This window comes from Eimeria necatrix, genomic scaffold, assembly GCF_000499385.1.
Source record: "Eimeria necatrix Houghton genomic scaffold, Enh_scaff16, whole genome shotgun sequence".
Lineage (NCBI taxonomy): Eukaryota > Apicomplexa > Conoidasida > Eucoccidiorida > Eimeriidae > Eimeria > Eimeria necatrix.
Genome location: NW_013655000.1, coordinates 149,957 through 164,628, shown reverse-complemented (window position 1 = coordinate 164,628; position 14,672 = coordinate 149,957). Strand labels below are relative to the sequence as shown.

The following is a 14,672-nucleotide window of genomic DNA, read 5'->3' as shown; positions in this document are numbered from 1 at the left end:
TGTCCGTTATTGGTTATTAGAAGATGGAGGTCTGTCGGTATCCCGGTGCAGTAGTAGTCCGCGAGTTCGTCGGGGGCAAGACCCAAACCACGCTCCGCTACAGCCGCAAACCGGTCCGTGTATTCCTTCTGGTTGCCATTCCACCGTACTTTAGCCAACTCCGTTAGCAATTGACTCTGCGACATTGTTTTGTCAAACCGCTCCAAAAGCCTGCGCTGTACTGTCGCCCAGCCGTTTAGGTCAATAGTTCTCCGTAGATACATCCAATACGTTAGAGCCAGGCCCACAAGGTGGTCTATAAGTGCATTTCCCCACTCGCACGGTTCCAATCCCATCTGGGTGTACCGGCGCTCGATGCGCAGCAGAAAGGCCTGCATAGTGCTGCCGTCTTCTGGTAGTATGGGAATCGTTGCGCCGGATTCCACTGTCCCCCCTATAACAGTTCTTATCACACTCATAGCGTACTGGAACTGGTCCCACGTGACGAAGGGACTGTCCCCTGGCGTAACATTGGTCATAGGTATCACTTGCGGGGGGTCCTCCTTATGCCCATGCGGCCGCTCTTCCATGGCGGGCTTCGGAGTCGCGTGGTGATGATGGGCTGGCGTCCGGCAGCCGATTTTGTTGACTGACATTGATGAAGTCTGCTGCGGTGTGGGGCCGATAACGCGTCCGTTGCGGAGATGCATCCCTTACTGAGCGAAGATTTCTAGGCGTGAGTTATTAAAACATAGTATTTCTACTCCCAAGTCAGGAAAGAACAAAGATTTCGATCCCGGAACAGCCCCCAAATGTAGTGCACAGCGCCTACTGCTGCGACTACGCTGCTACCTGCCCCACGAGCAGGGCCTACGAACGGCACCTAACGTAGGCCCATTTCCTTGAAGCAGTAGCTTTTATCTATCGAAATATAGTAATTCTTAAGTCTTCCGAAATCTGTTGTTGTTCGATTCGCCCCACTCGGGGTGCTCGCCTCCTAGGCCCTGTGGGGAGGAGGCCTGCACTGGTGCCGGCGCTATCGCCAGCCCCAGTCTCCACGCATTTTCAGGCATCTCTAACGTATGCATATTAATTCATAGACAAATTGCCTTACTTTGATCCTAGTGGGAGGGTCCTGTCCTCCTCCAGTGTTGCGACCCCTTGTAGGTCGCTAGCTAGCTATCGTCTATAGGTCACCAGCAAGCCCCATTGTAGTGCCTGTGCACTACATCATCCCCACAGGGCCTAGGAGGCGAGCACGCCGAGTGGGGCGAATCGAACAAGAACAAATTTTGAAAACCTAAGAATAACTGTATTTCGATATATATAAGCTACTGTTTCACGGAAATGGGCCAAAGTTAGGTGCCAATCATAGGCCCTGCTCGAGGGGCAGGTAGCAGCATAGTCGCAGCAGTAGGGGCTGTGCACTACAAGAAGCGGCGTCCCATCAGAGGTTACTACAAAAAAACTGGCCCACAACTCCTGACCGATCCAGTAATATTGCTGGCACTAGGTCGGGGCAAAGTCCCAGCTTTGTAAAGCTAACGCAATCAATTCTACAAATACAGGTACAGCATCTATTCAATTCACAGCATACTTCACGATTCACGTTTTTAAATCAGTTTAAGCAGGTCTCAGCCTGTTACCGTGTGTTCTTCTTATGGATGCATCATTAGCTGTACTCAGCCAGCCACAAAGCTCTCGCTGCTAGATCATTTTTGATCTCCATTTCTCTTTGTTCCAGTATTTATAAGAGTTGACTGCTGCGAAGTGCTGCATCATACAAGTTGACTCTCATGCTGCAACAGGTCCTTGCAAAGAGAATTTACGGTGTGGCTATGGATCCCGTCATAGCATAGACATTGAATGGCTTCGTAGGATCTCCACACCAGTGCATTTCGTAGCATTGTAAGGTCTGTCCGTTTCTCAAGTGTTAGCTTCCCTCTACCAAGGGGTGTCTACTACACGTCAAGCAAGGGGTGAAGCGGACAACCAAGACAGCGCCCTTAGAGGCCCTCTAGAATTGAACTCGATTCCGAATACCCATTACACAATCTACAAATAAACAGCAGTGTTGCATCTCTTGTTTATAACATGATGCGCGGCGCTTTTAAGGGCCCGTGAGGTTCTTGCGGTCCGGCCCTGACCAGAAGGCGCCACAGCATTTTCACCGTTCCTGCTCCCCATCACTAACTTACATATTATCATGCTTAAATTTCAGATCACTTACATGCCAGGGGAAAATTTTCAGCGTGCATGGCACAAATGCAGCCTTATTTATAAAGTGGCAAATGCTGGCTTCAGGGGGTTTTGGAATGCCAGGGCGCTGAACACTGCTTCCCAAAAAGCCCACCGTGCCAAAATAAGTAGCACTAGAGCTACTGTGACTGATAGCAATTAGTGTGTGGTAGCTTGAGCCCTTTCGATACTGTTGTTTGGTACAAGCTGAAAGACAAATAGTGAGGCCACTTTGCGCAGACCTGGGGCTTGCTCGGGCTGGCAGCGGAGGCAGCTGCGGCGTCTGCTGTTTGGATTTGTTGCAACAATCAAGCGTAACATATGCGTCCCTTTTATGTATTTTGCGGTAATGTTTATGTAATTCTTCCGCCTTTTGCGTGAAACAGCTGCAGCTCATTTAAGGCCTCTTCGAGGGATCCAGCTCGGGGCCTAGTGCCCCTAGTTGGTTCCTCGGTCGAAGGCATCCTTCCACTTCAGCTCAATATTGCCGTTTCAGAATATTTCCTGTTTTTCTGGCCATAGTGGAGAATTGCAGCAGGCCGTTTATCTGCTTGCTGAGTGGCTTGCTGCTCCAGCAGCACCACACAAAGAGTTTCGAAAACGCGGAGCATTGTGGGCCCACTTAAGTCTGATAAATTGCTGTTTTTCTTTTACGGTGGGTCCCGTCAGCGTTTTTCTTTAGGGCAAGTGCTTGACCTTGCTGTAGGTAAGAAAAGCTCTTGGACGTTACATGTGTCCACGACGATACAGCCCCGCCCTTGTCTAGTGGAAGCAGAGCCCAAAACAACGACGAAAACAGTATTCTGCTAGCCGTTAGTTGGTGTCATTGCTCTTTCGGAAAAAGAAACACAGAGTGGGTCAGCTGGTCCTGGGAGGTGGATGGGACAAACTTCTAAGCCTATGATCCTGCTCGATTAGGGGCCGCTTCTGCCCCCTTTTACGCAACGAAGAACTGCCGATAATAGCAGCATCAGGAGAAGTGCACGGCTCAGATGTTGCTGGCTACTGGAGAGGTCTGCTCTAAGCACCCAGGGACACCGCCCTTTTTGGGCAGTGAAGGCGAGCGCCCGCTTGGCGTTGGGTCGTGTGTGCCTCCCGTGAATTCCCCGCTACCTTTGCAGTTGCAGCAGTCATACAGCTTATGGCCGTATGCTTGTGAACAAGCAGCAGCAGCTTTGCCTGTGAGCAATAGTGCTTGCAGGCCTCCAGCAGGCTCGCAGATACAACAGGTTGGGACGCCTCTGACAACGCCCTTGCAGCTTCAAGTAGGGTCGGGTACGCCTTCCTGTTTGGGAGTTGAGGGACGTCGGCTTACAGCACCGGCGGTAAATGCTGCCGTCGAAAGTTCTGCTACTCCTGGTGGACCCTCTTCAGGCTTGTGGGTTTCCGGAGGTGCGGCATGCAACGGGGGACCCGTGACAACTAGTTGCCCCTCCCCTTGTAGCACTGTTGCTTCTTATTCTTCGTGCCATGTTTCCTGCCTGGGAAAGCCTTTGCAGCATGCACCTGTTTCGTGCTTCCAAACCGTCCTTATGGGCTCTCCATTGGGGTCTTCTGGCCATGTGGTCCAGCATGCACGCTCTACGCACCAGCAGCACCTCCTAGCCCAACAGCCGTGTCAGCAAAATGTGTTACTTCAGCAGCATTTGGTGCAACAGCACTTGGTACATACACCAATAATGCAGCAACAAGTGCCACAGCAGCCAGGAGGTGGGTTATCTTTGTGTATTCGACCTGAAATTTCTAGTACGATAACTACTGCTTTGCGGAGCTACCTCTCAACAGTGGTAACTGAGGTGTACAAAGAGGTGAGGGGTTCTTGGGGATCTTCAAAAGGCTGTTGCTCTCAGCTGCAGCATCTGCCTGTTTGCCGCAAAGACCGCGAAGGAGGCAGCAGTCCCATAGGAACGAGCAGTACGGCGACCACGAGTGGTGGCTTGGAAGAGGAGGAAGATTCGGCGTTCTGCAGCAGTGGCAGCAACGGCAGCAACATCAGCGCTACGACAAGCAGCACGAGCAAGTGCAGGGATACCGTACATGCGCCTGTTGGTTTGCCTAAAGGGTTATCCTCGGACGACGCGCAGTCTGCCCTGCAGTCAGGAGCTGCAGGGGCGTCTTCATCGGGGGCTGATGACGGTATCACAGAGGGAAAGTGGAACTCGTTATGCAAACCTGAGGGTTACAGCGGCAGCAATTCTTCACAAGCCCAGAGAACAAGAACAACCGGAGCAGCAGGGGAGGAGGCGTTCCACTTAGACGCCATAAAAAACTGTCCTCCCCACCAACTGGCGAAGTACTTAACGCTGTTGCTGCCTTTTCTCTCCGAGTCACCGCGTGAGCTGAGGGCCATAAATCCTCGTTGTTTTCAAGAGACGCGAACGCAGTTAGAAACGCTTTACCAGCGGTTGCAAGAGCAACGGCATCTCCTTCAGATTCCTTTGCAGCAACAGCCCCATCAGCACCAATTGCCAGTGCAGCACCAGCATGTGCACCTGCGACAGCAGCACCCGCACCAGCCTATTCGTCTGCAGCAACAGCAGCAGCCTATGGCTTTACAACAACCGCCTCATCACCAGCCTATTGCGTTGCAGCAACACCACCAACCCGAGCTACGGCTGCATCCCACACAGCAGATCTCGCTCCAGCATCAACAACAGTCAATGCAGCAACCAAAGCAAGATGCTTCTGTGGAGCAGCCTCAGCAGCTACCAATGCCACAGCAGCAACTGCCAACTTTATTGCAGCAGCAGCAGCAGCTAGCCCATGCAACGGGCCTTTCCACGACGCCGACGGGTTTTGCTCCTGGCTGCTGCAGCGCTTTGCGAGAAGCACCAGCAACGCCAAGCCCAGCAACAGGCACAACAGCGACAGCAGCATCTGGTTTTAGTAATCCAGATGGTCAGTACGGTGGCCCCGTGGTCGCACAGAGTAAGATAGGCCCTCGACCTCAGCCTTGCTCAGCGGTTTTGTGCTACTTGATATACACAGCAAACACTTCATGATGTCTATACATGCATTTAGTCTGTTGCCCTACTGACAGGGAGGTGACACGCTCATTGGGGGTGTAAGATTTGGTTTTGTGTCCCATAGGAACGTCGTTGTGTGTTTACGTGCAAACCCGTGTATGACTGCGAATTCAGATGTGACGGCTTTCCGGTCTATCCGCTCATATGTACGCAGGCTGGCAAGGAACAGACGCAGCGGCAGCACCAGCATCTGATGGCGTGAGAGGTCAAGGACGTGGCCGTTCTTCATGGCCGGTGGATGACAGCCTTCGGTGGGGTCCACCTGCTTCCCCTGGTTGCTCAGTAGGTACTCCGTACGGGTATATAGGGACAGCGCCCGCATCTGCTTCTGGAAAAAGGGATTGTCAAGGAAACTGCAGTGCTAGCAGCGGAGATCCATCTGCAATGGTGCAGCTTCCTCGAGCGGTGTTGCAGCCCTCAGTTCCAGCACCTGCTGCACAAGCAGCTGAGACACCAAGCGGCCCCGGCGATGACTGCGTGGTGCCGAAAATTTGCATAGGAACTCTTTCTCCCTGCGCGCAAGACGGCTTTAGCTTTCCAGGAAGAATGGTGATGCCTTGGGGTAGTAGAGGGAGCCTGGGTCGCCCTTCGCCTCCTCCTGTTGGGACCCTTGCCACGATGGAGTCAGCAGCAGCAGCATCACCACAGTGTTTGTGGCCGATATCTTCGTCGACTGCCACCACTGCAGCGCACAGTTCCACAACAGCTACCCCTCCTGGAACGGCACCAACAAGCACAACCACAACGATTTTGCCTCCGATGAGGAAGAAGCTGATACCGGCTGAGCTAGGCAGTGTTATATCTGCTGAAGGGCTCGGCCGGTCGCCACGAGGCAACGTCAGGGTTTGTCACAGCCCCCCTCACAACGCGTGGCTCGTTCTGTGCTGTGCTGGGGGTGTAGAGAGCCGCGCATTCTCCGTTTTGCAGCTGGGCTATGAAGGGGCTAAAAGGGTGGCGCTTCTGTATGCAGCTCAGTGTGAGTTGAGCCGTAAACAGAGGAGCATGCAAGCTAACTAAAGATTATTAACCCGGATTTCACATTTACCACGACAAGATGCAGACACTTGTGTAGCTTAATTACGTGTTGTGAATGTAAGGAGCTGAAGGCTTCATTTGCATGCATTCGATGCACCTCAAGGGTTACACGCTGTACTCGACGGCTGTCGAGCTCTGGAGAACGGCTCATGCTTGCTGCTTCTGCAGGCCGGAGACACCTGAACAGTCGTAGGTCTGCTGCAGCGAAGACCTCAACGTCAGTGGGCTCGGCGCCAGACGGAGCCCCTGACCGTCCATCGAAAGTCAGAAACCTTGAGGAGCTTTCGCCAGGAGTGGCAGCGAGTGGCTTAGGCTCAACAGGGCCTCCTGGGGGCCCCTTCAATCTAATTGACTGCTCTGGAGATGTCCCGTACACAACTCGAAGTGTATGTCAGGGGTGCACCTGTTAAACAATATTTGAAATGGCTTAACGTTGCCTGGTTCTTCGTGCTCCTGTTTCTTTGTTTTGCTGTTGCCTGCCTTTACCTAGAGCAGGATCCGTTCATAGTGGCTGTGCCGTCCTCCGGCGTTTTGCGTGGCTGTGCATTGTATTTGCTCTTGTGTGAGGGTGCCGGTATCCTGTCACTGTGGCTTGAAATGGTGATGCTGCCAGTATGTACTAGAGTCTGCGATTCTTCAGGACGTCTCGGCAAGTCGAGTTGCTCGACTTAGCCGTCGCGCCATGGAGCTGCCGTATGTGCACGGTGTTCGTTTTGAAGCTGAAACGTTCGCTTGGGTGGCGCAAATGAGGGGGGAAGCTCGCCGGTTCCTAGTTAAGAAACACGGCTTTATCAAGTCCAGACTCTGTGCAGTGGAGAAAATACAAGCTTGGAGAGCCACGCTTCCCCAAGCTACTCTGGAGCACGAACTCAAAGGTTAGCACGTGAAGGCCTAGCGCTACTTGCACTCACAGACACTCTTTAAACTAAGCTGCCTTCCTTGACTTGTGAGATTATGCATTAGCCGCTCAGCGTGCAATGATGCCCCGCTACGCGGACAAAACGTTAAGGAGGTGCTCGACATGGGTAGTGCACGTAGGTATGCAAAACACATAAACACACCCCATGAGAGCATTTTTGTTTTTGCTTGGTGCTGCAGTGGAGCAAGAAGTACTGGAAATGTTACGCAGTTCCGCGGCCCATTCGGCGCCCGTCGAGCCCGTGCCCGTGGAACCAAACCTCCAGCAGCTCGATGCACCAGACTTCAGGGAAACGTCGGGTCCTCTTGACTTTTGAATACTTTGGTAGCTACTTTGGCTGCTGCATTGCTAGTTGCTACGACAACCACTGTTGTTGCTGCGTGTCCTCGGCGCTTGAGCGCCCCTGTCGGCCAACGCCTTTGCGTCTTGGCACCAACTTAGAGATGCCTCTTTCCTCCGTTTTCTGTCTCTGCGCCGCAACACAATGTGCTACATTGCTGCAGTAGCCAGTGCTGCAGTCACCCACTTGAACCGTGATAGCGGCCAGTCCAGCCGCCGCCACGGGTGAGGGACATTCGATTATTGCCGTCCTTCCGTAAGTCCACCCGTGAAACACGTAGCAGTGGCGGTCCCGTCATCTCCTTCAGTTGAAAATTTAGTAGTGAAGTGCCGCTTTGTGTGGCTACTTCCAGGGAGTACGTCAGCTGCCCCGGATGACAGCTTGGTTCCGGGAGGCTGACATTTCCCGCTCCGACAGTTGTTGCCGACGCGGGAGCTCTGACTTCGGTGATAGCACTCACTAGATGAGCAGCAAGAACGCAGCAGAACTGCACACCCCAACAGGGTCGTGCAACAGATGTTACAACAGATGTTCTGTCACTGCGCTATACCTAGCAAGATGGAACCAGGCTGGGCAGCGGGCACCCTTCTTTCGTTGGACGCAACACAGGGTTTTGTTCTAGTTTCATACAGCAGCGGGTATTCTGGGTTGCAACTTGCCGCACCGTTCGGCGCAGCAGCAAGTGTTGCTGACGCCACAGCCCTGCTCCGCCAGTGGCTCTCTTAGCCCGCAACGATTCAGCAGAGCATACAGATCGTTTCTTTCATGCCGCTAAGCGCTGTTCTGGAGGAGCAACCACTAGTAGCTCCGGCCAAACAGACACCAACGCTTAGCTGGCCGGCCAGTGAAGAAGCAGCGCGTCCCTTCTGGCATGGGAGGCTGCTCAAAAGGGATGCAGAGCGGCTTCATGGCACCCGTCATGCCATCTGCGTTTTCGCGGGCCTGATGTTAACAGCAGCCACACACCAATTCGCCATTTCCGTCAGCAGCAGCCACGCCAATGGGCCGACCCGAGCTACGGCAAACACCTTTTGCGCGGGCCAACTATATCCAGCCACTGAAATACAGAATGCCCCTCAAGGGCACTGACACCCAAACTGACACCCACCTGAATTTCTGAGAGGCGCTGTGTCTCCCTTTTGATTTGAGTTTCCGTTTCCGGGTCTTCACACCTAAAAGCGCAACATGCAAATTAGGGAACACCTCCATGCTTTTTCTGCAGCACCTCATCTTAAGCCATGGCCCGAATTCCGCAAACTCATACTCACCGGAGAAGCCCTACTCCACCAAATTATATAATTTTCAGGGTATCTTTCCTATTTGTGCAATCCCTTGCTCATCTGCCAACTGCGGCTTTTTCCCGCCTGACAAAGGCCTATTTTGCTTCCTTCGCTAACTGCAGCGAATTCCTACCATGGGGCAAGTACAACATGTCGCCTGTTGAGCGCTGGCATAACTTCGTCAAAAGTAGTAATTTGCTCTATGGAAGCTTCAAATTTGGCCTTGGCTCTGTTGAAAAGGTCCTTCTGCATAGTCTCCAGCATGGCTGGGATTGTCGACGCCGCCTCTGCCCAGGGAACGTTCCGTGCCTCCGATGTGTCTCTGCGCACCACTCTGGTTTGGCAGCTCTCTACATCTCGAGGGCCAATCTCCAATCGCAGAGGAACGCCCTTCAATTCCCAATCGTTGAACTTCCAGCCCGGTGTGTAATTTGTCTGTTCAATCCACATGAGGGGAACATCGCTTTACAGCCCACCGGAAGTACAAAAGCAAACAGCGCCACTGCGAACAAAACCCGACTACTCCACGGGATATCATGAAGCCTCAATTGTTCATTTCAAGCGGGACAAAGCAAGGACTGCCGTTCAACACAACGGGAATAGCGTATGACATGCGAAGTTCGCGGCAGCATGTAGCGCGAAAGAACGAACAGTGAACGACCTGCGCAACGACGGACGAATATATGCTGCGAAGCGAGTGCTCACCCTGTCGTCCACCTTCACGCGGACGCCTGCGGCGTTCAGCAGTCTTTCAAGCTCGCGGCACTTCGCAACAATCTCCGTCCCTCCAGTCTCCTGAGAGAAGGCAATATAAAGAGCATGGCCTTAATGACTTCAGAGAACAAAAGGGCGAATAGCGGCAAGCGAAGGTAACAGACGAGAGGCAGCATGCAGCTACAGTAAAAGAATACACACACAAGCACACGCAGGAAATCATCGACAGGTAAGAGAACACACGTGCTCTTGATGAGGTGAATGGGCTGAAGCAAAAGCAGCTTGCTCACTTTAAAAATGATGGGGATGATAACTGCCTGAACAGCCACGACCCTCGGGGGAAGCACAAGACCTTTGTCATCACCATGAGTCATAATCATAACGCCCAACGAACGCGTGGTACAGCCCCAACTCGTTTGGTGCACGAGCTGTTTAGCACCCTTTTCGTCTGAATTGCAAATGCAACCACTTATCAGTGTCTCATTTTGCATTATCGTCGGAAGACCCAGTACGAAAGTGATGGAGGATTCTAGCCGCAGTGCGTTTATTCACACAATATCTCACATTACCTGAAAGGTATTCACCAAGAAAACGTCGGGCGTGCGGCAGAACAAAGCCACGGAACATTAAACGCATAAAATCAAGAACAGGAACGAGACGTGGACAGCAAAATAAAGAGCATCATAAAGCCGATAAGCCGAAAAAGCAAGCACACAGTCAGCAGTAAGCAGCTAGCCGCTCAGCTAGCGACGCGCAGCGAGGACCAAATTCACCGGAAATGGGAAAGATGGGCTAGCCCAGCGAGCAATCAAGACTTGTTAGTCCACTATGGAAGCAGCTAGGCACCCTTCCAGCAGCATCGCATACTCACCTTCAAATTCGATGCTAAACATTCTTGAAAAGTTTTGCCCAAGCAAGTGAGAAGTCGCCGCCTGGATACCTCTACCCGTATCGGGAATTATGCCCTCAATAGTTGTTGTCTTCTTTCCGCCAGCAAACTTCTCATTTTCGCTCTTCTCTCCTTTGATCACCGGAACGGCCAAATAGTCCTCGTACCATCTGCAGCAGCAACAGTTCCGTCACCATCACTAGGAGATGAGTAGCACCAGTACAATGCAACTACTGGAAACGGCGCAGATAGCCTGTCATCATCACGGGAGAGGAATAAAAAATCGAACGGGAGGCGTCTTATTCCCTGAACCCCTGGAATTTAGGTTCGCGTTTGAGGGTTTCGGCCGTACTGCCTGTACAGCTCCAGAATCTCAAGAACAAGTGCGTATGCTTCCTCCTCTGTTGCGTGGGCGGTGTGGCCTTCCTGCCACAAAAACTCCCTTGTGCGAAGAAAGGGGGTTGGTTGTTTAAATTCCCATCTGCACCCAAAGTTGCAGCGGAGGCAGCAAATCAAATTCACATACCCAGCATCCTTCTAAAACACGTAGCTGCGAATGCCAAGCCATGACAGAAAAAACCACTGCGCCATCTTCTGGAGAACGGCATCTCAACATGACACTGGCGTGGCTGCTCCTGCGACCGCTTCAACTGTCCCTGATGCCAGTAGTGCTGCTGCCAGCCACCTAGTCCCCGATTACCTGACGACGTTGTTCCACTGGTTCAACTTTAGCGGCAGGTCACGGTGAGACCGAATCCACTTTGCATATGCTGGATACATGATCGTTTCACTTGTGGGGCGGATGGCGACCTTCTCTGGAAGCTCAGAGTCTCCGTAATGAGTAACCCACGCTACTTCTGGTTTGAATCCTTCCACGTGGTCCTTCTCCTTCTCAAGCTTCGCCTAAGTAAATGAAACTCACACCTGCGAGCTACTAATGCTGCGGAAGGTGCTACGGCACCTGATGCTGCTACGCAACGCGGCTATGGAAAAAATTAAGGGAGAAAATTGTAAAACGAACATGGAAAACATGTGCAACGGACACAACCTTCAATGTATAAACAAGGGGAAAAGGCAACGGAATGCACAAAGTTCAGATAAGCACTGCTAACCTGAGACACGAACATCGGGAAGTAGCAATTCTCAACCCCAAGACGCTTGATACCATCGTCAAAAAACTTCTGAACGGCCTCCCATATCCTGTAGGCCCAAGGACGGATGATGTAGCAGCCACTGATGTCGTAGTATTCAACCAGCTCGCCACGTACTATTACCTGCACACCGGCAAAGGGCCACACAGATATGGAATGGGCCGTGTATACCAAGCAACAAGACACACAACGAAAGAGACAGACGACACGGCCACGCCCAGAGAAGCAGCACGGCCGAGACACGACAGAAGAAGTCGAAAACGAAAAAGGACCTGCGAGACACTGAGATGTCCTCCTAATCGAAAAATAGGTCGCAAAAGAAAAGAATCCAGCGGCGCACCTCGCGAAGCTGATGCAATAATAACAAGTGGAAGCATGCAGGGGAAATAATCAGAGTTGTTACAGAAGCTGCCAACCACGGAAAACACTGCGTGACCCCTTACCTGGGTGTACCAGTCAGCAAAGTTTGTTGACTTCTTCGCCGTGACACCCAGAGTCGCCTCTTGGTGAGGAGCCTCGTCCTTGCTCCCTTTCGCACCTCCACCAAGCTTCTTGCCTGCCGCATTTGCGGTGGGCGCTGTTCCATTGACTCCGTCCACCGGAAGCTCCGACAGTGTCTGTAACTCTGTAGCCGAAAATAGGATACAAAAAAGAGCCACATACTACACTGGTAGCAGAACTAGCTTCCCCTTGCCCCTTCAACACGAAGTGTGCCGCCCCCAGAAGATGGGGATAGCCACACTGCGCTCCAGCCCTCAAACACTAAAAATAGCAAGGCCAGCACCAGCCGCAGCTATCTTACATCCACCAAGGACACACATCACGGGCAGAGCACAAAACAACAAAAGGCGACAGAAGCCAATACAAGAGCAGCAGCAAACACTAGCACCAACATGAGAAGCCGTGAGTCGCCTTGGCAAAAACATTAGCTCAAAATGCGAAAACAATGATTCACTGTTGCCAGCATGTTGACTGACCCTCACAGTCGATGAACGTTATAGCGATGCCATTAGACATCAAGAAGGATGTGATATCTTTGGCTGCGAGTTCCAGGCTCTGGAAGTTATGGAAAGGATGTACTAAAACTGAGTTGTCACTATCCTTCAGCTTAGAGTCCAACAAGAACGTCACCTCCTTCCTGCGTAGCAGCAGAAGCCGCAGATAAAAGAGTGATAATACAACAGATGGACGTCCCACTCAGCCCCTGCCGGCTGCTGCTGCGGGTGCTGTGGCAACGGGACGACTGCCTCCTTTCTGGCAATGTAGGGCCTATGGTCACTCTCAAAAAAAAGAGGAAAAGTTTCGAGGAAACTCAGCAGCAGCAAGCGAAGCTCAACTCGCCGCAGGTGCATGGATAGATGCACGCGGAAAAATAATGGTAGGAATGCCAGGGTCCGCAGCAGCCGCCTCACTTCTGGTCATTCAGCATGGCGAAGGGGGTCACGCATCCAGGAAGCACATTCAAAGTAGCCTCCAGCAACTTCTCGTCGGCCAGCCGAAGCTTCTGAACTCCCAGCTTCGTCATTAGGCCTTTTAACGGGGTGGGCGAGTCCTGTGATACAGAAGCATTCAACGGTCCTGACGCTGCTGCCATGACCCACATCCAAACTATAAACAGCGCTATCCTTCTCTTCAAAGCTACACATGACAAAACAACGCAGCCACAAGCCAGTGTACAGTGCTACAAGGGCTGCGCTCCACGGCTTCGGGCCGGAGTTAGAGCTAAAACTCTGAGCCTGATATTACATGGAGGGCCGTCAACAGGAACAGGCTGCCTTTCTTGTCCTTCAAGAACAGATTCTTGCATACTGGTATCCCCAGGGTCCCAACCACACCGACCAACTCCTCAACTGTGCCGGCCTTCGGGTGTGTGTGTTCCTGCATGCAATATTATGCAGCACCATCAACATCAATGAAGACAGCATCTTTACTATGCGGTGAGTCTGCTTCTGAAGTCGCAGCATTAGCCGCCACAGATGCAACACGATCTTACTTTAAACAAAATACCCGCACTCCTAAGGGACTCCTTAAGAGTCTTCTCCTGCTGCAGCTGCTGCTGCGTGGGACCCTCTTGACTTGACATGATTTCAGTGGTCGTGCTGCTGCTATGGGTGTTTGGAAGTACAGTATCGCCGTTGTTGGTCGGTTCGACTTGAGAGTTTGGTGTCACCGTCGAGCCCGTGCAACACTTGGCGTACTTCTGATTCCTATAAACTACGTTAGCTGTAATAGCAGTACGTGGAGCAAGGGCAGGAGCAGCAGCTGCTGAACCAAAGGGAAAAGCCCTAGCAGCAGCGACTGCGGGGTGCTCTCGGCGATGAGAGGGCACTAACAAAAAGGCGACTATACGGCGGAGACAGTGTGCCTCCCTCCTTACTACGCTACCAGCCTCTTTAATCATTAAAAATGTTCGTCTGAAACATGGGAGAGACACGAGACACAGAGTGGACCCAGCCTGCGAGCATCGTGGAGCTGCAACAGGATATTGCCGATCAGCATGCACACCAGGAGCCCTATCAGCAGCTATTGGAGCCGCTCCTGCAGCAGCTGCATTCACCGCTGCAGCTGTCAATTTTAATAGCAGAAAAATAGGAGATAGAGTTTTCACATTTTCGGGCCAATTTGACTCCAAGGATTGCTATGCATTGGAGGGAACGGCTATGAGACTGCTGCTTCAGTTAGGCTTGCAGATGCTGCCGTTGCCGCATATCTTATCTTATGCTTAAATATCAACAGTGTAACGCTTCCAGGAGAAACACCTGAAGGGAGGTCCAAGGGATCTGCCTCCCTGATCCTCAGTTGCAGCGGTAGCAGCCCGTGAATGGCTGCCACCGCTCCAGCTGCTGTGTCAGCAACGTTATTGGGAATATCAGCCCTAACATAATCAGCAGCAGAAGAATGATACTTCAAGGCTCTGCCGCAACCGCAACGGCGAGGGGCTGGGTCACACCGAAAGATCACCACCGGGGTCTTATCACTTGCTGTTGCGGTTGGCGTCGCAGTCAAAGCAGAGGATTCAGTACGGATGCCCGCGTTATATACCTCAACAGCAGTACCAGGAGGCGTAGCGTGGTACATGCAGCTGCAGATTTGGCCCCCCT

General features: G+C 52.3%; 3 protein-coding genes across 3 annotated transcripts in view; 1 reads left to right on the top strand and 2 right to left on the bottom strand.

The window, feature by feature from the left end:
- Window positions 1-635, bottom strand: part of ENH_00020610 (hypothetical protein) — a gene marked incomplete at both ends in the record, with an annotated part of 1,376 nt that extends 741 nt beyond the window's left edge. The window contains one exon of the mRNA XM_013584463.1: window positions 150-635. Coding sequence (XP_013439917.1) covers window positions 150-635 — 486 coding nt within the window. The remainder of the gene's footprint in view (window positions 1-149) is intronic.
- A 2,574-nt stretch (window positions 636-3,209) lies between these two features.
- Window positions 3,210-7,513, top strand: ENH_00020600 (hypothetical protein, conserved; the record flags this gene model as incomplete). The annotated part of the gene is made up of 5 exons (XM_013584462.1): window positions 3,210-5,145; window positions 5,398-6,219; window positions 6,447-6,664; window positions 6,919-7,153; window positions 7,377-7,513. 5 exons carry the CDS (start codon window positions 3,210-3,212, stop codon window positions 7,511-7,513), a joined length of 3,348 nt encoding a protein of 1,115 aa, XP_013439916.1.
- An 822-nt stretch (window positions 7,514-8,335) lies between these two features.
- Window positions 8,336-13,972, bottom strand: ENH_00020590 (prolyl-tRNA synthetase, putative; the record flags this gene model as incomplete). Its single annotated transcript, XM_013584461.1, has 14 exons — window positions 8,336-8,479; window positions 8,635-8,698; window positions 8,951-9,252; window positions 9,523-9,612; window positions 9,822-9,979; window positions 10,403-10,590; window positions 10,773-10,901; window positions 11,121-11,323; window positions 11,533-11,694; window positions 12,015-12,196; window positions 12,549-12,709; window positions 12,984-13,123; window positions 13,318-13,449; window positions 13,565-13,972. 14 exons carry the CDS (start codon window positions 13,970-13,972, stop codon window positions 8,336-8,338), a joined length of 2,463 nt encoding a protein of 820 aa, XP_013439915.1.
- Between the last annotated feature and the right edge of the window lie 700 nt (window positions 13,973-14,672).